General features: G+C 33.9%; 1 protein-coding gene and 1 long non-coding RNA gene across 2 annotated transcripts in view; both read left to right on the top strand.

The window, feature by feature from the left end:
• Positions 1 to 16,863, top strand: part of LOC128543085 (uncharacterized) — a 46,661-nt gene extending 29,798 nt beyond the window's left edge. Inside the window, exons 3-5 of the long non-coding RNA XR_008365696.1 lie at positions 3,591 to 3,662; positions 5,298 to 5,366; positions 15,164 to 16,863. This is a non-coding gene — a long non-coding RNA (uncharacterized LOC128543085). The remainder of the gene's footprint in view (positions 1 to 3,590; positions 3,663 to 5,297; positions 5,367 to 15,163) is intronic.
• On the top strand, positions 1,061 to 3,196 carry sox2 (SRY-box transcription factor 2). Its single transcript, XM_053513399.1, has one exon. It carries the CDS (start codon positions 1,319 to 1,321, stop codon positions 2,315 to 2,317), a length of 999 nt encoding a protein of 332 aa, XP_053369374.1. The 5' UTR covers positions 1,061 to 1,318; the 3' UTR covers positions 2,318 to 3,196.
• Positions 16,864 to 22,982: the final 6,119 nt, after the last annotated feature.

Genomic DNA, 22,982 nt, shown 5'->3' on the forward strand with positions numbered 1-22,982 from the left:
ACATGCTGCTCTTAACAATAAGTCTGTTTTGCAAGTCGAAATGTTTACTCCTCAGATTTCCTGAGATTTTCCTCTATGAGTTTGGGTTTAACTGAGACTTACTTCTTTGTCAAGCAGTACCCATACGTACATGCAAATGCGCGCGCGCACACACAACAGTATGATGTTATCTGGTAGATCTAGATTAATGTTAGATTTATTCCTACAGCTGCAAGTAGTGTGTAAAATAGTATTTTGAGCAAATGTAGGTGCACCTGCTGTAAAGTATATTGCTCTTTTTAAAGTTTTGTTTAGCATCTAGTTTTGGAGTTTTAGTTTGTTTCAAAAACATTTACTTTATTCGCTTTTTTCTTTCCTTTTTGATGTAGCGACAGCATGCAAAACAAAAGAAAACCAAACAACAAAAAAAAACTGCTTATTTTGTAATGATTGACACCAATGTCTATTCAGTCGCATCTAGGCGCAAAAAAACGCATGTAATACAAGTCAAAACTGAGATAAACAAGTGATCAAATAGATAATAATCCGCATAGCTGTATTTAAAGTAGATTTTATGTTTATAGCCTGTTGCAGATGTCAGATGCAATGCAGGGATTTCCTTAGCTATAGTATTTTAGGCTGTTTGTAAGGAAGATGAATTTAAATACTACTTGTTAGAGTTATTTGTAAAAAGTTTGTAGTTGGTAGCAGGGTCACAAATAAGTGTTCACTTAAAACTTTTATTCACGTAAAACATCGAATTATTCGCTTTTGTGAGAACAACTAGCCGGCTGTTGAACGAAAACACATCCGTAAAATATCAAACATGTTTAACATAAAATATCCTGTCATCAAATAAGGATAATGTCGTAATAATTCCAAGTTTTTAGAAGATTTTCACTAAAATCTTTTCCATGATTAAACTCTTTGGCGAGTTAGTGCTGTGTGCGCTTCGATGCCGAGAGGCTGGGTAGCCCCGCCCATTTATGCTAATCAAACCCACCCAGGCGAGCTCTGATTGGCCAGGTGGAAACCCATTTATATTCGCTGTGACAGTCGCTCCATGAATGGTTGTCTATTAACTTGTTCAAAAAGTATCAGGAGTTGTCAAGGCTTGTGGTGTCGGAAGAGGGGAAAACGGAGGAGTTTTGATTTCTTTAAGACTCAGAAAGAAGTTTTGTGAGGGCGAGAGGACTTTTTACTGGGAGCAAAAGAGAAAGAAGAGAGTTTTTTTTACTCCGAAAAGGGTTGGAACTTTGTAATTTTTGTCTTGATTTATTTTATTTTTACTTTCGTTTGGTCGGTCGAGGAAGAGTTTTCCCTCAAACCGGCGTTTTAAATGTACAACATGATGGAGACCGAGTTGAAACCCAATCCCGGGGGTAATAACACCGGCACCGGGAACACCGGAGGCGGCACACCGGGACAGAAGAACAGTCCAGAGCGCGTAAAGAGGCCCATGAACGCGTTCATGGTGTGGTCCCGTGGTCAACGGCGGAAAATGGCACAAGAGAACCCGAAAATGCACAACTCGGAGATCAGTAAGAGGCTGGGGGCTGAGTGGAAGCTGCTGTCCGAGTCTGAGAAGCGACCGTTTATCGACGAGGCCAAGAGGCTGCGCGCTCTGCACATGAAGGAACACCCGGACTACAAGTACCGACCGCGGCGGAAGACCAAGACGCTCATGAAAAAGGACAAGTACGCGTTGCCCGGCGGGCTCCTAGCACCGGGCGGTGGCGGCGGTGGAAATCTGGGCGGTAACGGCATGAGCGCCGGCGTGGGTTCGGGCCTCGGCGGCCTCGGCGTCAACCTCGGGGTCAATCAGAGGATGGACGCGTACGCGCACATGAACGGCTGCTGGAGCAACGGAGGCTACGGGATGATGCAGGAACAGCTGGGCTACGCGGCGGCGGCGAGTCCCATGCAGCAACAGCAGCAGCAGCACCACGTCCACCGCTACGACATGAGCGCGTTGCAGCCGTATGGCTCCATGACAAGCGCGCAGACCTACATGAACGGCTCGCCCACCTACAGCATGTCGTCTTACCCGCAGCTCAGCTCCATGGGCTCGTCTGTGAAATCCGAGGCCAGCTCGAGTCCACCCGCCGTCACGTCCGCGTCTCACGTTAGAGCCGCCACAGCGCCCGCACCTGCACACGCACCGCCGCCGCCCTCGTGCCAAACTGGGGACCTGCGGGACATGATCAGCATGTATCTGCCCGGGGCGGAAGTGGCCGAGCAGACGGGCCAGAGCAGACTGCACCTGTCGCAGCATTACCAGAGCGCACCTGTGCACGCCACCACGATTAACGGCACCATCCCGTTATCGCACATGTAAATGAACTACTTTTTTTGTTTTTATTTTTTTTATCACACAGAACTCCTCTAGACTGGACTATATTAATTTTATTTTATTATTATTTTTTGTACAGAATGTTTTTTTTTCTTGGTGAGGGAAACATGTAAAGGACCCAAGGAAAAAAGAACACAAGCCTTTCTTTCTTTCTTTCTTTCTTTCTTTCTTTCTTTCTTTCTTTCTTTCTTTTCTATTTAAAAAAGAAACGGTAGGATCGCCAAGCATTTAAAAAAAAATTAAAATCTATGAGATTTTTTTGGAAATGGAAAATGGGCAGTGTGTGAGTGGGATCGGGAAAAGGGATAATAATCAATCAAATGTTTTATTATTGCAATCAACTTTTGTACAGTATTTATCAAAGAAACATAACAATCAGTTGTAATGTTTGTATAAACTACAGTTAAGAGTTTTTTTTATTGAAAAAAGATAATGACAGAATTGACACTTATCATGCTCCAAACTGTGCAAAAAAAAAAGAAAAAAGAAGTCAAGACAAAGTCGAAGTAAAGAGCAGGTCAAAATGTTTCACCTCGAGGGTTAAATAGTACTAAACCATTTTAATTTAGTTTCAGGTGAGAAGCGCGTTAATTTATATATTTTTGTTTAATCTCCAACCCTCCATCTGTTAGAGCTATGAAGTTTGTGTTCTTTATTTTCTCATGGTTTTGTAAATTTTCTGTATATTTTACTGTGAGTTTTTATTTTTTAAGAAATTTCCGTAGTTGTATTTTAAAGAATTGTGGCCTGTAGGCATATGCCAAACACGCGACATGTACATATCTGAACTAATAGCGACATAACAGTTAAAATTTGAGCTGAGGTTTTTTTTCAATATGCAGTTTGAAATGAATAAATTTTTGAAATTTGGATATTTGAAATTGTTTCGGGTTTTGATTTGATTTCTTCTTTATGTTGTGAAGTTTGATTTTATCATCTAATGCCTCTTTTATACTTAAACTTACTATTCATTCATGACAGTCATTTAAAAAAATCAACACTGATATTTACAAACGAATTACGTATTTGCTGGTTTTACTTATTAGTATAATTTCTTTGTTTAATTTATAGTTTTTTTTTAACTTTTGTGAAAAGCTTGATTGCAGCAAACTGACAGTAAGTATTTATTTCACTACATCTCTCTTTACGGTCGTGTGTTGGTGCACACGCATGTTTGTAAACTGATCACATGTGTTAAAGTTGAGATGGAAACGTAACGTATTTTTCTTACATTATTTATGTTTTCATTTTGTTTAAGGACTTCGAGACTCATTGCAACGCTTAAAAGTTTTTTCGAAGAATAGAAAATATTGAAGACGCGTGAGACCAGGTAGACGTTCATTTCTTTCATTGAACTGTCTATAATCACGTTAGTATTTAAAACTTGAAAATATATGCACATAAAATGTGGATTTGATTGGTTAAAACAAAATATTTTTTATTTATCAGATTATTTTTGCACATGCAGAAGACCGAACAAATAATAATAATAATTATCATAATCATAATAATAATATTTAATAATAATACTATTTATTAATTTCTAGATTGTTTTTTGAGTGGATTGATTATGCATCTTTTAAATGGACATTGTTGCATTTTATTTGAGCATGACTTGCATAATAATAATAATAATAATAATAATAATAATAATAATAATAATAACTTCTACCGACATGTACCTAAATTAAATATTTAATATTTAAACTACGTAAATATTTTATGTCATTTAGGCATTGTAAACTTTATAATGTGTTATTATTGTACTAGAAATACCTTATGAAGGTTATAATGATTTTAATGCGTTTAAAAGGTTTGCGTGTTGTATGTTACATTTCGGAGTTTATTTTTTTAAAGTGTGTGTTGCGATGTCGGAAAATCAGTAGAGTATATCAACTGAAGTGCATAATTGATATAAATTCATAGCCGTAGAATTTTAAATGATTTTTAAAATGTGAGTGGAGACAATATAGGTTTAGTGGTTTTAAGTTTTCAACGCCGAAATCTGAAAGTTTACAGAGTGTACAATTTACAAATATGCAAATTGTAGATATTATATGTATACATTTCTCAAAATATGTAAACTTTCAAAAATATATAGTTAATTTTTTTATTCTATTTGGTTTATACCTTTTACCTTTTTTAAGTTAACTTCAAATAATATTGATCCTCCTCCTCCTCCAACTACTACTACTAATTATTATTATTATTATTATTATTATTATTATTATACATATGCATTATTATTATTATTATTATTATTATTATTATTATTATTATTATTATTATTAGAGTGTATGCGTGTGTCAGTGGTTTTCTCAGAGGATTTAATTTCACACACAGAGGAGGAAAATCTCTCTCTCTCTCTTGCTCTCTCTCTCTCTCTCTCTCTCTCACACACACACACACACAAACCGAGTGCTAAATGAATATTTGACGAAGGCTTCTTCTACATGCGCGCGGATGTTAAAGCCGACAATTCATTATTTAACCAAACACCAATGAATCCACCAGAAATTAAAGCATATTAAGGACTTGATGTTAAATGGGCGCCTTAGAATATAATTTGGTACTTAGTTAAGGTGTTGTTATTGACTGTGGACAAAATACACAAATATCAATAACAATCAATCAATATTAACCAATAACAATCAATATTAATCCTCGGTAAATCTTCTTTTGAATCTTTTCACTTTTTGCAGCATTTTGTTATTTCTCAATTTTTCTGGTCAGAGAACTAAAATATTATTAATTCATAAAAACAACATGCTTGATCTTTATGCAAACGTGAAAGCTGTATTTAAGGGCATTGTCTATTGCTTTATGAATAAAAACATTTAGTTTTATACTTATAACGGGATGTTATAAGTGCGTTTATACATATGAAGGGCTGATATAATATTGGGATGCTAATGTGATTGCATTTAAAAACAGTTTACATTCTAATTGTGTGCGTGTTTTGCAGGTCCCGCTGGAGCCTCGATAAGACCCGGATGCAGAAACGGCGCTGCAGCTGATTTACCTGCAACAGGTGGTGAGCGCGCGCCTTTTACTCAAACTCTTTATCAAGGCTTTTATCTAAGCGCCATTTGATACTTGTTTTAAAGAATAAAAAGGAAAAGGAAAGCGATCGGAGTGTCTAGTGTGTGCTTGGTAAGATTTTAAAGACCTTGTGATTATGGCTGAAATTTAGCAAAAAAATTATTTAGTATAACGTTTGAAAAGTTGGATGCTGTTAGGGGGCGGAGCATAGCGTCATAGCGTTTTAATATGATTTCATTCCGCCCTTTTTCTTTACGATCCTTGTTTTAAGAGATTATGATGTAAAGGCGGCAATGCTCATGGCCAGTTGTCTAAAAATGTTGCAGACTGAATTTCTCTGAATGCAAAGAAGAAGTCTTATTTATTTCATAAGGCAATGCGTTATTTTATTTATATCACGGAACTCTGCTTTGTATTAAGATGCGAGAAAACATTAACATCATCATCATCATCATCATCATTATTATTATTATTATTATTATTATTATTATTATTATTGTTACCATTATTATTATTATTATTATTATTATTATTATTATTATTATTATTATTAATCCAATTATTATTTCAATTAGATTTTTGTAATATTGTTGTTTGCTGTGTTTGAACAGGAAAAAGGAGGAAATAAACTCTAGACTAATAATTTTCTTCTGCCCTGCGTTACCCCACTACTTTTACCTGCCCCCTTTGGGACGAGGGGCAGTTGATGTAGTGGGAGGGGCAGTTGGTGGGGTTAAGGTTAGTGATTATTGCAGTTGACGGGGTTGTTAGTGGGACGAGGGGCAGAAAGTGGGGTGAGGGGGTAGCTAGCCGGGTGGAGGGGTTGGGTAGATTTGGGTGCTTATTCCGGTTAGTGAAGGTAATTAGTGTGTGTGTGTATGGGGGGGACATGGGGACTTATTTAGTGAGCTTAGATGGATAGGTTTTGGGGTCTCCAAAATCCATGGTGTGTGTGTGTTAATCATGCCAGTTACTGAATATAATACAATTATAGATTTAGATTTGATGTAGACGATTTCTCACATTTTCCCCAGTTTTATAAATGATTAAGTTTTAGCAAAATTATTAAACGCAAGCAGTAAAAATCTTGAAAAGCAGTCAAAATACAAAATACAAATTCAATGTATTTTTTTGAAAATAAAAAATTAAGTAGAGACATTTACACAGATGACAGTCATTAGAGATGAGTTTAAATTGTTTATTTATTGATTGATTGATTTATTTACTTCCTCTGCCATTTCAGACTTGATGCATTTTGCTGATGGTGATTTAAGTATTTTCTTCCTTAATTGTTTTTTTTAATTTTTTTAGATATCCTTTTTATTATTGTTTATCCTCCCATTTCTTTAAACCATATCAGCATCACAATATATAATAAACACATCCTTTTCATGAATTATGTTCTCATGTATGTGATATAAACAGCACTGTGGCAGTCCAGGATATAACACACACACACACACACGCACACGCACACACACACACACCTCATCTCTTTAATTCCCTCCTTCTGAGTGTAAATCTGCATTTTTTTATTATTTAATCAGGTCAAAATGCTTTCTTTTCTGTTCCCACACAGCAATATGGATCAGGTTACTTCTAGTTTTCACAAGTTTTGGACCAAAGGTGAACAGCCAAAAATTATTTTGATTATATTTTTTTTATTGTTACAAACATCTATGCAATCAATTAATTTACAAAATTTACTTAATTTAAGCATAATTATATGTTTTATATAAAATGTTAAGATGTTAAGCTAATTTCAGCTCAGATTGCAGAGGTGGTTATTTAACAAAATGTTGTGCATGACTGAATAAACTTTTGGGATTTTGTGTTTAGAATGCAGTTTAATAGCAATGTTTCTGAACTGAAAAGTTAATTACTGTATTTAGACATTTTTTAACATTGGTAAATATATACTCTGATTAAACTTTATTGCAGCAGATTTTTCTTGCAGTTTGTGTATATATATATATATATATATATATATATATATATATATATATATATATATATATGTGTGTGTGTGTGTGTGTGTGTGTGTGTGTGTGTGTAAGAGAGAGAGAGAGAGAGAGAGAGAGAGTTCTGTCACATGTGTTCTGATTATTAAATGTGCTTCGGAGAGATTCTCGTACTAAATTGATTTATGCTCTCTATTATAGGAGAAACAAGTGTTTTCCTGCATTTCCACACACACACACACACACACACACACACACACACACACACACACACACACACACACACACACACACACACACACACACACACACACACACTCTACTGTGGGAACAATAACGCGCTTTGATGCAGCAGTTCAGTCAGTGAGGGGTGTTTCACACAGAGATGCACATCGAGCTTTTAATGGAGCTGAGGGGGAGATAAACTGAGCCGTGTGTGTGTGTGTGTGTGTGTGTGTGTGTGTTAGGGGGTTGGGGCAAATGTGGCAGGACCAAGCTTAAAGTGAAGTCTTTGTCCGTCCAAAAAAGTTGACACAGAATGTTATTTAGAATTAAAAATCTTTAAATATTTATTGCTATTATTAAATAATATTACATGAAATCCAATATTAAAAGTTACAAAGAATCATTATCATTTGAGCTCCCAGAATAATTTATGATTCTAAGACTTTTGGAACGGAATCTGCAGATTTAAAAAATAATGTATTAATTATTTATTAATGTATACTATAATGTATATAACTCCTTAAATTTAACTTAATCTATTTGTCTAGATTATATAGGATTAATGATTATAGCCTGAAAAATTACAGAAATGTCTTAAAGATTTACAAAATAATTTTTATTTAAAAGATTTTTTATTCAGCATGCAGATATAAGTTTTAATCAAGAAACACATCCATCCAAAATAAAGTCTTAAAGTTTTTAAAAGATTTGCAAATATTGCTATAATTAGTCTATAATAGTCTATAATTTAAAAGAATAAATGTACAAATGTACAAAAAGACTAAAAGATTAACTTAACATTTATAACTCAGTGTATTACAACTCACAGTATTATAACTTAGAATAATCACTGCGTTTATTGTAAACTAAGTCCTGTGTAATACTGTGTAGTGCTGTGTATTATTGTGAATTGAGAGCATTGGGTGGGATAAATTTCTATTAAGGGATGTAAAAACATTATCACGAAATGTTAAGACCTTTTGTCTATTATGTAATAATGTTGACTGACCTATAGTCTCACTGAAATATCATTACATTACAAGTTCTTGAAAACAATGATACTAAAGGTTGTGCAAATAGGACAAATAACTGACAGAAAATTTACTTTTATTATAAAACAATAAAATATTTTAAAATTAATAATTTTCTAAGGATAAAGTGAGTGTATTATATATTTTTTAAATAATGATTACACTATATTATCACAAAATAAATAATAATGCTATGCATCATGCAATGTAAATGTTTATAATAATAATAATAATAATAATAATATAACACCCATAATTAATTACAACACTAAGATGGTATTATACAATATATTCTCAATTTAATAATTAATTATAATAATTATAGAATTCTATGTATTATCTGTCATTTTAAGTTGTAATTATACTTTCATAGCAGCATGCTAATTTCAATAATTGTTCATTGGTCTTCCCCCAAAAAACTTTCTATATTATATGTGCATACATTGTATTTAAGAAGGCATTTAGTTTTTTAGGTTGAGAATGTATGATTAAATTAATAGTTTACAAATTTATAATTTAACAAAAAAGTTTTAGCTCTATTTATGTCAAAATTTCGTCAAGCCACTGATTTGCTTGTCTTTTCTTATAAATTATTTTACATAAATAAAAAGAAAATTAAAGAAAAAAAATGAGTTCTGAGTTGATCTTCAGCTGGTCATCTATGAACACAATATCAACAATACATCCTTAAGCATTTTGCAGTAAAAGTTATGGGAAATTTATAATACATTTATGGGAAATTATCTTTCCCTTTCTTTCCTAAATCCATATTGATTCTCCTTCTGACTTCAGCTTTCACTTTTGCACACCATTCTGATTAATGACTTTAATATGCTAATTAACATATATGTTGATGAATGGCCTTATAAGCGCCTGGGTTGCGCCACTTTAAATGATAATAGTAATCCACAATTAACACTATTAGCCCATCATTTATTAACTGGAAGTCTGCGGGGTCTTTTCACAAGGGTTAGCTCGGTCAGAGTTGCGTTCAGATTCCTTCAGAGACTGCACATTGTTATAAACGACTGTTATTGATGACATTGATTCAGGGTTTGTTTTTTCTGTGTGTCTTGCTGCGTTTGTCAGTAAGCCATTTCAGACAGGAGATCTCATTTTTCATTTATTTTTGGCATGAAGACATTTTAAAGGTAGTTATAAGTAAAAATAGTCAGCCAAAAAATGTTTACACACTTCAGGAAAAAAACAAATTGTATAAACATTTAATAAGGAAGAAATAGGAAAATTCCTAGCCTATTATACTTTAAATCTTTTGTCTTTTTTTGTGACAGTAGCAACAAGTAGACATAAATGACAGTACAATGTGGACAGGATTAGTTTTCCAGACATACTTGTCAGAATACGTGATATCTGTATAAATCACAGAGATAGGAATAGCTCCATGACACACGACTCTTTTTCATAGAAATTAATTGTTTTAAAATTTATTATAAAGGTTGTCGAAATTCAGTAATTTACCAGAAATCCCAATTGAACATTGATTATGTTATTATTTAACATTTTACATTTACATTGGTTTTAGTTGGACGAGAAAAGAAAGGGTGGTCACTTCCTGAAGTATCTTTGTACTGAAGAGCAGATGCAAAACCCCTCAAAATCTTATATATGTAAAACAAAAAATACATTACCTAGAGTTATTATATTTAAAATGCTCCTCATTTTATAGAAACTCTTTATTATATGCCAGGAACATACACACATACAGCCTATAAAATGATTTGGGACAATTTTGGAAAGAAAGTAATTCCTAGAGATAGGTCAGTAATAAACCCCACCTCCTCATGCAAAATCCCATAAGAATAGGGTAAAAGTAACATAGCAAGTTCTAGGAAATGGTGCATTGAAATCTGTACACACATCTATCAGCAAGACTTTTGAAGGAAATTGGCTTGTGTATAATTAACTTGTTGTTGTAACCTATTACAGATAAAATCTATAAAGTCATGTTTATACTCATTGGTTTATACAACAGCTAGTGAGCTGGTGAGCCAAAAAGTTCATATATTTTATATATATATATATATATATATATATATATATATATATATATATATATATATATATATAAGCTTTTTGAAATTGCTAAATATACAGTATATCTGTTCAGTAGTTTAATACTAAACAAACATGACTATTGTTGTCATAGAATGTAGTGTCAGGTGAAAACAATGAAGCTTTATTTAAACAATTTTAAACTTAAAAAAAAAACACTATATGCGTGTGTTAAATATATTTAATTGAACTTTACTGCAACTTTATTAATATTATTATTATTATTATTATTATTATTATTATTATTTAGATGATTTTACTCACTCACACCTATATAATTTATTTTTCTTTCAGTAGATCATTAAAAAAAATATTTTTACCAAAAAATGAATGCTTAAAATTGGAAAAAAAAACAAGATATTTTTTTAAAGGTTGAAGATTTAAATAAATAATAAATATTTACAAATTGCCATAATAATCATATATTTGGTTTTACTGTAATCATATTACCCAAAAAACAGAATATATTTTTATATATTAATATGATCACATGCAAATGATGTCAAGGTCTTTGCAGTTTGCATTAAACTGAGCTCAATCAGCTTTCTTTTATTCCTATCTTTATTTTTGCCAATTCTGTCATCTAATCGTTTAAAGGAACTCAGCTGAGTACTAGGCATGTAAGCCTAAGCCGAGCTTGCTAAAGCATTAGCATATGTAGCAGCCCCATGGCCTTCTGAGGTCACTGCATTTGATTGTAAATAAGAGTTCACACGCTGATCGAGTGACCAAGTGGAAACAGGCAAAGCATTTTAATCAGCTGGCCATCTCCCTATCATGGAGATCAGAGCTCCGTCATTGTGTCCCCTCAGCCAAAAGGACATCTCCGTCCGACGAAAAGTGAATCCACTCTCAGGATGAGATTTCACTGTCTCACCCATTAGCATCCCTGAGCACAAGGAGCGCCATTAAGGCCAGTTTGTCCAACTGTGTGGAGTCCAGAAGGGTTGCTGATTTTTCTCGCTCTTACACACCTGCTGATTGCTGAATATGGTGTGTTACTGCTGAACTGTAACAAAATGTTCTGAACTGTGGTCATCAATGAGAATATGCAAAAGTATGCAAATACCTGTGTGCACATAAGTTGAGAAAATTCTGAATGTTGTTTCTGAGTTTTGATTAAGCTTCAAGCTGATTTTAATTACCACAAAGCATAAAATCCAAGTAGGTTCTGGGTGAACACTTTCAATATAGGAAATATCTCAAAAAACTTTGGAATATATTCATATAATGTTGTAATATATTCATAAGTAATTATGCACATCATTATTATTATTTACCAATTTCATTGTTTATTAAGAATTTCTTAACTTGTAAAACAATAGATTATAACTAGCATGTATAACACCATGTATTACTGTTATATATTTTATTAATGTAATATGCAAATTAAGACTTTAAGTTACTATTACCACCACAAAAGTTTAGCATCTCAGTTTTATTTGAATGTATTGTGTTTAATGTGGAAAGTGTATTCAATCTAAATTAGCTCCTGTTGTCACTTATGTTATAGCAGCTACAACAGCTCAGTTCTCTCTCTCTCTCTTTCTCTCTCTCTCAAGAAACACAATGTCAGTAAACCTAAAGTTACTGTACCGCTTTACTTCTGAAAAGCACTGAAACTGAACACCACAAATCTTAAATAAGTACATTTCTATGTCACCAAAGAAATGATTTTTAAAGCTGTTTTATGTGACATGTTTGCTGTAAGTCCTTGTGAACGAGCTGTTACTATAGAAAAAAAAGTATTGACACATTAATATAAACCTGTCATTTGTATCTGCACTACTATCAGAACTGTTGCTAGAGAAAATAATTAAGACCTTCTTACTTATTGCAATCCAGTAGTAACTGGTCGAAAGGTGTGTAGAAAAACGTACAAGTGTGCCAGGAGTATTCATGTCTCTGGAAGATACAGTGATCTGATGTTACAGAGAGCATGTACTGTAAGTAAAAAACAACAACAACATGACAGCTAATCAATGAAACACACTGGCAATGTTTTTACATGTCACACCCGTCAAACAGTATATACAATTCAGTCGTTCAGGATTTCTGCTGGATCTGCTTCATTTATGAACACATGGCAGAGACTGAAAAAAGTAAATATTTATACTTAAGTTTAAAATTTAATGTTGTATTCCTGAAGACTCCTAAAAAAATAATTGGCAGTTGTACAGTATATGTATATTAACACAAACATACAAATGTTCTTGTTATCTACATTCCTTCTCTACCTGTCCAGCAATATTATACCTATATATGAATACCTATATTCATATTTACTTTTTAATTTATTGTAATGTTTTTTATGGTTCTTCATATAACAAACAGAAAGCCTTTTGTACAAGGTTATTCCTAAAGGCATTAATCCTACTTTATTCTAACATTTACAAAAGGAGTTTCTAGTGTCAGTGCTTTGTAACAGTCAACTTAAAGGTTTCTGACATCTTTATAACACTAAATTTGACATTTTTATGGTTTCTTAATAACATAAGTATTTTTTCTTCTTTGTTTGTTTTATTAACTTTAAAACAAAGAGTGGGCTGTAAAAACATAAGTGAGAACAGGAATTAGCTTATGTCTCTGCAGCATGAATATACATCTAAATGGATAAAAAGTATGACCTGAATCCAACTGATTAAAAATATTTCAATAGTGGCCACATTGCTGTGGTATAAGAGAAATAAAACACTTGCCTTATTCACAATATTTAGGTTATGTCTTTAGGTTTACAGTTGGCCATATTTAGGTTATGTTTTAATAAATTAAAGTAAAATAATTAACAAATCTATTATAATAAAATCATAGTAGAAATCATTTGGCTGGTTAGCAGAAACTTTGTTCAATTTATTGTTAATTTATTGTGTACATCATTATGGTCTAACTATAATTATATGATGATTTTATCATCATTAATTGTGCAATAGGAAGGTATATTTATATTTAAATAAGGGTATTATGAATTGAACAGATATGCTTGTTCGTTAAGTAAACTTTATCAAAATAAATTAAATAAATAAAGTAAATAACCACCAATACCATCATGTGGCAAAAAATTTATTAAACAAGATAAAAAAAGTCTTTTTAAACATTGACAAAAATATAATTTTCTTTTTACTTTTTAAAGGTTTTAAATGAAATAAACAAAACATCATATATATTTATTTATTTATTTTTTTTTACTTGTAAGTTCCTCCCCACTGTTCATTTGCGGTAAAACTGAGTCACCACATTTGCATCATTGCCCGTAGTGAGCTGTCGTACCCTTTTTGAGGGTAAGAAGGATCAGCTCGAAGCGCCCCGTCACCCTGGAAACTGCCAGAACAATTCAGTGTAAAGTTTGAAGAGGTCAGCGAGTGCCAGCTTCTGCTCGGCCCGGGACGTTTTAGCATCGGGGGCGTGGGAGGGTGGATTGGGGAGGGGGTGTTCGGGAACGTCGGGAGTGGACGTGTTCTGCTCTGAGTGAAATTTTTTAAGTCAGTTTGTAGCTCCGGCTCTCCAGGTGGCCTGTGAAATCGATTTTAACCCCATGACCCTGTCGAGCGAAGCCTGAACTCACAACCTGGGCGACGGTTTAGCCGGCCATGACAGATTTACAGATTTACAGATTTGCCAGAGAGAGAGAGAGAGAGAGACTGAGAGAGAGAGACAGAGAGAGAGAGAGAGAGAGCATGAAAGATAAGCACCCAGGATGGCGCTGAACAGCTCTTCAACCATGGGGTGTGTTTTAGAAGTGGTCATTAAAAGCTTATTAAAGTTTTGAATGGCCAGGAGGAGAAGTGCAGCTGAAGAACTCAGGGAGAATTTAGAGGCTCAAGAGAAGAGAAATGCAGGTTTTAGTGGGAAAAGCAAAATTAAGGGTCCTGTAAGGGTTGAGGTTTAATTTCCTGATGTTTGGTTGCCAACAGGTTTAGTGTTACAATACAAGTACATGCTATACATTATTGATATGTTTAGTATGTATGATTGTACTACAGCACTGTTAGATTCTTACTGGTCAGAAGGTGATGGTAAACTTTGTATAACAGCAGCTCTGACTGTAGTAAAGCTGAAAATCACAGGTTTATTTATTGTTAATGTCCTTATCCTGGTTGTTATCATTTCTGTATTAGCATTCCATTTAAACTGACTTTTATGACAGATGCACTACATAATTCACCAAAAAGTCATTGATATGGTTAAAAAAAAATTTCTAAGCAAAAATGTCTTTATTTCACAGTTTTGTAAGAAGTGTCCAGTGTCAGAACTTTTTAACTGTCAAAGGGAACAAAAAGGATTTTTTTAGGCTTAATTGTATTTATTTGTTTATTTATTTAAATAAATAAATAATTCTTTGTATTTTCCACCCTTTCTTCTTCCCTTTATTTTGACTTACTCTAAATTAGACCATTTTTAATTTCATTTTATATTTTTAAAATGTATAACTTAACTTAAATGTATATGATGTTTTTTCTACAATTTCAGATTCACCTCCTGATAATTGTTTTTCTTCACAGGTTCCTCACATCAAGAGTTTAAACTTTGTCCTGAGCTTCCTGCATTCTGGCAAATAAGCAATAATCTTCTTCACTAAAAAGATGACGTGATCAAGTGGATTCTAAGTTCACCTGTCAATCAATGAAAACTGCACTTGAGTGTGGTGAATATGCTAGTTTCTGTAGCTTGGTGCAGCTACTATTGTTAATTCCTGTATATTATGTTGTGAATGTTTATGGTTATTAAATGGGGCAGGGCTTTAAAAGGGGTGTGGTCAATTAACATGAACTGTATATGAACTTCTTTGCTTGTATAACCAACATTTGCGTCTAACGTGTTCATACTGCTATTAAAGCAGGGTATTAGCGGTGTGTGTAGGTGTGTTTACCTGAAGCTTAGCTCACCTTTTGGCCATTAACACACACCTAACAATCGCGCCACACTGACTGCAGGGTGAAGGTGAAAGTAACTGAGCTGTTAAGTAAATAAAACTTTAAAGCTGCATGAACTCACAGCTCCTTTTTGCTGTAATGAGTAATGAAAAAACATAAAGTACGTTTTCGATTATGATTTTTCCCCCATAAAATTGACATTTAAATCACACTTTCAAGAAAAAAAATTAATAACATTAAAACATTCTTCATTTTCCACAACAAGTATAAAAACAGTGACAAAAATTATTTCCTTTCCTTATGTTTTACTCCTCTTATACCACAGCAACTTGCAACTGCACATTTATTTATTAAAACATTTCATTTATAGTTACATTTAATATTGTGGAAGGTCATACTATAAACAGTTGTTCTGTTACCAGCCACTCCTTCTTTCTCTCTTAAAGTTAATAAGCCAAAAACACTTTGTCATTCTTACCCAGAAACTGAAAAGTACACACTCCTCTGGACAGAGGATGTTGGAAAACTTCCAGTAAAGTTCCACATTTACCTCTGGCTGTTATAAATTGCTGACACTTGAGACTTCTTGTCTCAATGTTTAATAAACAAAGAAAAACTTTTAGAAACTGTCAGAACTGCTATAGGAATATAAATAATAGACATTCAACAATAATCAGATTCACAAATTTAACAGCACAATGGGTTTAATAGAAAAAATATTTTACTATATCTGTTATTTGTGATATTGGCGGCTGTAACATGATATATTTTAGAATGTATAACCTGTTACACATGGATATTTCTGCATTCAAAAAAATGTAAATCTGTTAATTAGAGTGTTATATACATTTTATTTACATTTATTTCCAGCACAGATTAATGATTAAAAACAAAAAAAGTAAGCATAAATTAAAGTATTTTATTTCACTTCTGCAGCAGTTTCTACTGCTAGTCGTTTGGATTGATGTGTGTATGGACAGGCCTGTTTAGCGCATATGTATGCGTGTGTGATGATTAATGAGGTATTTTTGGCAAGTTGGCAAAGCCGGCCAATGCCACGGCAGTTTTGTTTGAAAAGTGCTGGTGCTGGAGAAAGAGGGATTTGAGTGCCTGAGCACAGCATGATGTCAGCATGCACCACAACAAAAGCCAAATGTGTGCTGTTCGCAGCATTACGGGGCCCGAGCTAGGCTGAGCACAGCCATCTTTTCACTGAGACAAACATGCTGTAGTGTGTCACATACACACATACACACATGCTTACACACCAATACACAGAGTCAGGGTTTTGCATCCCAACTAACTCAACTCTCTCTCTCTCTCTCTCTCTCTCTCTCTCACACACACACACACACACACACACACACACACACACACACACACACACTCTCTCTCTCTCTCTCTCTCTCTCTCTCACACACACACACACACACACACACACTCTCTCTCTCTGAGAGGTATTTAATGCTTGTTAAGGAGAAATAAACATGAGACTGTTGACTTCAGGCTAATGATAGAAATATCAGACTTATAACATCTTAAGTACATCACATTGCACGGTTTTTATGTTCCCAGATCCATTAATCATCAACAAACCTTTACAGCTTATCAATTATTTGTATTAAAAGAACTAAATCTACAGCTGACTGTAAAAGTTTGCTCACCCTTAGGAGAAAATTAAGACAACACAGACATATGTTTCATTAGTATCATGTGTATCATGTAATGAATGTATATTAATCTCAGACAAAACAACAACATGGTGCATGTAAATAAACAGATACAATCTAAATGATTGTAACCGTTATGCAGTGTTTATATTTTGTATTTGGTACATGGTAATGTTGTCCTGAATCAAACTAACCCGGGTCATATGATTTTTAAGTAAAAAATTGTAAAGTGTATGCTAAATATTAAAGTAAAATAGGCCAAGAAGACCAAGTTAAAGTACTTGTTAGCCAATACCTGGCCCATCTTAGACAGCTAGCTACGTTTAAGAGAATAAATCAACACACAAATGTTAAAATTACACCCACCCACTATTGTGCAAATTAAATAGGAAATAGTTGACACTACCACTAGTTGAGTAGCGAAAATGGATTAAAAACTGTCTAACAATACAAATTTGGAGGCAATAACAACAGCTCAGAAACATCACATTATACTGATTATACAGTAATCAGGAAGCATGTTTATTTCCAAGTAAAACCTTTAAAGTTATATAATGCTAACATGCTGACTAAAAGAGTTTCGGAAAGAAATTGGTTAAATAGTTTAAAAAATGACATACAACAAGAATGAACAGACATATTGACACAAATATAACTAAGTTTGAAATGCATAATTACACAAAACTCTCAATTATAACTATTGGCTACTAATACAAAGGTCACGCTGACAGCGTCCTCCCTCTTTTTCTTCTTCTTTTTAAACACATGCAACTGAGTGCAAAAGTTTGCACTCCATTAGGACAAGGGACTCAGGTTATTAGTCCTTATCTCAGTGAAAAGTATCAACATGCATTTTACTAATTACAGGAGACTGGCTATGGTTTAAATGCTAATTCCAGTGAAAAAATGGTGAGTAGCAAAGAGCAAACATGACTAATTTTGCTCTGAACTCTTGTGCGTGCCATTTATTAATTTCTCATATCCTCAGACACACATGCCATTTATTAATTTCTCATATGCTCAGATATACACACCTTTGTTTGTTGCTGAGCTCTGACACACTCATGTTTTTACTTGCAATTCAGGATTATGGGCTGCATGAAGGTCCATAATGCTGTGCAGGAATAACTTATGTTTAATATGCTTGTCAGACTTACTCCAATCGTTCACTGCTTTTTGGGTTTTGCAGCTCAGAGATTTGCTTGCCTTTTCTAAAAATGAAGAGAAACTTTAAAATGAAATTTAAAGTTAAATCTGCAAGTGTTGTCTTTGCCTCATTGTATACCAACAAATTAATTAAAGTAACAGGAAATAAAATTTTTGAATTTCACCCGCTTCGGTAGTAAAAGTACTATTGCAGGTTTTAAGTGTGTTGTCATGCAATTCGGATTCAATGAAAATAAAAAATCCAGAATTGCATTACTTGGTTTAAATAAAAAAATGATTTGTGTCTAGCATTAATCATAGACATTTAGTGTTCTAAGACAGTTCTTTATTACAACAAGTAACATTAATGGCCAAATTGTGTATGACAATATGCTAATATGTAAATTAAATTTAAATTATATTGTTTTTTAAAGTTTATACTCGCTTGTATGATTTAAATTATTTATTTTTGTACTCTTGCTACAGGATATATCCAGACTTAATGTGTCCTAATTTTAGCCATTGAAAATCAGAGATACGGTTTTTATTTTCCTACATTCTAAAAGTTTGCCCTAAAGTATATTATTTTCACCTAATTCTCTTCTGAACTTTAGTCTCCACCCTTAAACTTTAAGCCACTCCTCTATGTTGTATCTGCTACTTAGAGGTAAGAACATAGTACAAGCTGTAAGAAAAAGGTCTGAAACCTATTTAAGACACTTAACAATTCTACACAGCTGACTGAGGCTAAATTGGAGATTATAAGCTTCCCTTACACGTTAGCAAAACTAAAAATGTACATGCCTTGTCTTGATATAATGAGAATACTGAGGCACATAAAAAACATTAAGAATGACTGTGCTGCTTTTCTCTGTCTTAGAAAAAAACCCAAAACACAAGAATCGAAAGCACAGAGATGTCCTAAACAGGGATCATTGTGAACAGCGTCAGAAAGTGGACAAGCCGTCTTTATGTATGACGGGAAGCGTTATGATGGAGAGAGATAAGGCCTGTGATTGTCACATACTGTAACACAGCAGTCACCATTCATTAGTGTGCAATAAACGAGCTCAGGAACGAGTGGCAGCTGGACGACGAAGCCTCACACAACGGTGCTCTTTCTCTCCGTCCAGCCCCGAAATTTTGTCAAAGGCCAAATCGCTCTGTGAAGTCCTCTGTGGCTCGACAAGCCTGAGCTGGGATTCCAATAGACGTTTGCTTTGGGGGAGCAAACAAGGGCTTCTCTTTGACTAAATAAAGAAAAATAGGCTCTTCAAGAAGCAAAAAAAAAAAAAAAAATCAATACATGCTGCTGTAGCTCGTCTGGGATACATTAAGTAACCTAAAAAGATACCTTTTTTGCTTTAAAAAAGCACAAATATTTTTCTTACTTTTTAGCAAAGCTTCTGAAATGTTCAAACAGAAAAAACTAATAATTAATGTGTTTCTTCCAGTATGTTAAAATGTCTATAGTGATTAGAAGATGTACATTAGACACTTCACAGAAACACACACACACACACACACACACACACACACACACACACACACACACACACACACACACACAATTCTGTCTAGCATTAGGTTTTTGCAGTAACACTATGCTATCTATTAACATAAAGTTCACCATATGGCCCAAAACAGATCATATTATTTATAAAGGATCCCAACGGTAATAATAATAATAATAATAATAATAATAATAATAATAATAATAATGCAATAAAAATCTCTGCATCCTTGTGCTTCTCCTCTCGAATTTGAGAATTCAAAGAATTTCCCACTAATAGATTATTTTTACTATAGGAGTGACACTACCAGTCTTAACAATGTAATAGTTGAAGATTGATAAGCTACGAAGTTAGGAAACTAAAGAAGCAAATCTCATACAGTAAGCATGGATAATCAGCTACTTTTGTATTGAAGGAAGCATAAAAATGTTAAAATGAATAAGGTAACTTTCAGTGAACTGTTCCTAGATGCATGGATCTTCATTCACGATGGTAATGGTTTTAAAACGAAAGAAACATAGAAAAACCCACATGGGTGCGCATTTTTCACATAATTTAATAATAAATGTGGCTTCAGTGAAGCACTGCATCTGAATGCTTTTCGATGTCACATAAGGAAAAAGAAACTATTTTCTCACAATTTCAGCCATTTCACACATTTAGACATTCTCTCACACACTTGCATTCTTCACATACACAGGGTAGCGTAAATGTGAATGTGATTTCTCCTGCCTTCATCTCATTTTGTTTTTTTCACTTGTCAAATGGAAGCCTGGATCTTACAATTCCAATTCTTATAAATCATCAGGAAGTGAGAAAATTTGAAAGAAAAATGTAGGTTAAACTTTAGTCTGAGATTTATCATGGTCTGACAAAGAGAAATGTAATATGACATATTGTTGAAAATTATGCCATAATAAATTTTTTTGACATATCATGGGATATCATTAGCATTTTAAAACACAAACTTTTATCTAAAGCAATTTTATACAGAGTCTATGTTGTTATCTAGTGTTATTTTTTCACACAATCTACCACACCTACTATATGTTACTATAGCTAAAGAAATGTCTCGAATTTTTGGTTCTGGTTGTCCAGGAGGACTTCGTTTAAATCAGAAGGTCATGCACCATGTAAATGGATTTTGAAAAACTTTTCTCATAGTGAAGATTTCTGTACAGGGCAATGTGTTAACATTCAGTCTCAGAACTCCAGTGTCAGTTTCAGTCAAAGTAAAGCTGAACACTTTTGAACAGTTTTTTGACATGAGAGGATGTTGGAGGTAATGCTGTTTTGCAGTTTTTTGGTAACATGAAATGCTAGTTTTATATTATTTTTGGCATAAGAGCTAGGAACATCTGTCACTAGCTGCTTTAGTGTAAATGAAGAGAGGAGTTAACTTGTTACGTGTATGATTTATGTACAGTTATGTGTTGTTTCTAAACCATGGAAATATATAAACTGTTAACCTAACCTATGCATTTATTTGTATCTTTATATTGTTCTTTTTAAAATAAAAACATTTAATCCAAATGTTATATTTAATGTTATTTAATTTCAAAAATACGTTTATAATATATTTTACAGTATATGAGGCCTTCGAGGTATTTTTTTAGCTATTCATTGCTGGATGCTACGCAGCTTTGGTTTCCCATGTGGCTGTGTTTTAGGGGGAGAATCTAAGGTTTCTGCCCAGCCAGGGTGCTTTAACCCAGGCATGAAGGGTCATCATGGCCCCCGTTCCACCTTGTCCAGATGGATGGATGGATGGTTGGGGGTGAGGAAGGGGAGGTGGAGCAAGGAAGTGCACTTGCTCCCAGGAATGTGGCGAGTCTTTGCAAACTATTTTCTTTGTGTTTTAACTACTGTGGTGCTGCTTTCAAACACCTCAAGTGTTTGACGGAAGAAAACATGAGACATTTATTCAGTGATGTCAAATGAGCCTTGTGGCTCAACAAGGTCATGCTTTTTCCTCTCTATTCTATCCATCTGTGGCAATATGGCTATGATTAGTTTTAAAAATACGTATTTACTCTACATGCAAAGATATTTGCTTTTTAGTTCACTATAGAAGCTTAATCAATTTCAAGATTAATTTGATGATCCTTTCAACATATTTCTTTATAAAGGAGAGAGACTGGGATCAGACATCTCCTTTTTTGCCTGCTAATTAACAAAGCTTCAGTTTACAGTCAAGCCATGGTGGACTGTCAGAGACATGTTCATCAAACCGTAAACACACAAAGACCTCCACTGGAGGCTAGAAATGACTCGAAATAACTCAAAATGACTCAAAATAACTCCAGCAGGGGAAAATCATAGTGGATGAATCAAACAAATCTTCAACAGACAGAAAAATCAATATACGCTCCAGCAAATCTCTAAACTCTAAATCTGAAAGTTTTATTGTCTTTAGGCGCACGTGACAAAACTTGTGAATGTTTTTATGTTTCTTTTGATGAATTTTAGCTTTCATTTAAAGCAGAAGCCCCAAAATTAATGTTAAGAGGTTTTAAACGGTGGCAGCAGGTCCAAGAAAGGGCAGAAGAGTAACATCCTAAATGAATAAAGCAAAATGTATTGTTTAAACTTGTGCTGTAAAAAATGGGCTTTTGTCCATTTAGTCTTTATTAATTCCTTTTTTATATTAAAAATATAACTATTTTTAAATCTAATATTTAAATCTTTCATTTGATTCATATTATTTAGGCATATATATACTCTTCTCCAAACACCATACAAGAAAAACAAGAGTTCAGGCCTCATGATTCTGACTGAGGCTGTGTTTGTGTGTGTGTGTGTGTGTGTGTGTGTGTGTGCGTTGTCCACCCCGATTTACTCCCACAGTCCTCAGTATGGGGCTTGGAGGAGGAGGAGCTGCTGTCTGAGAGCTTTTGTCATTATAGGGGAAGTAGCGGAATCCAACAGGGAAGGAAACTCTCTCTCTCCCTCTCTCTCTCTCTCTCTCTCACACACACACACACACACACACACACACACATGCACACACAGTCCAACGACAGCAGGAGGGGAAAGAAAGCACGTTACATGCTTGCAAATCAGCCTGCTGGTATTATTCTACTCACCCGGGATGTTGGGGACACTTTCTCCTCCAAA

This window comes from Clarias gariepinus, chromosome 15 (genome assembly GCF_024256425.1).
Source record: "Clarias gariepinus isolate MV-2021 ecotype Netherlands chromosome 15, CGAR_prim_01v2, whole genome shotgun sequence".
NCBI classification, from domain to species: Eukaryota; Metazoa; Chordata; class Actinopteri; order Siluriformes; family Clariidae; genus Clarias; species Clarias gariepinus.

Coding starts and splice junctions, on each gene's coding strand:
- sox2 (XM_053513399.1), top strand. CDS start 1,319: ATGTACAACATGATGGAGACCGAGTTGAAACCCAATCCCGGGGGTAAT.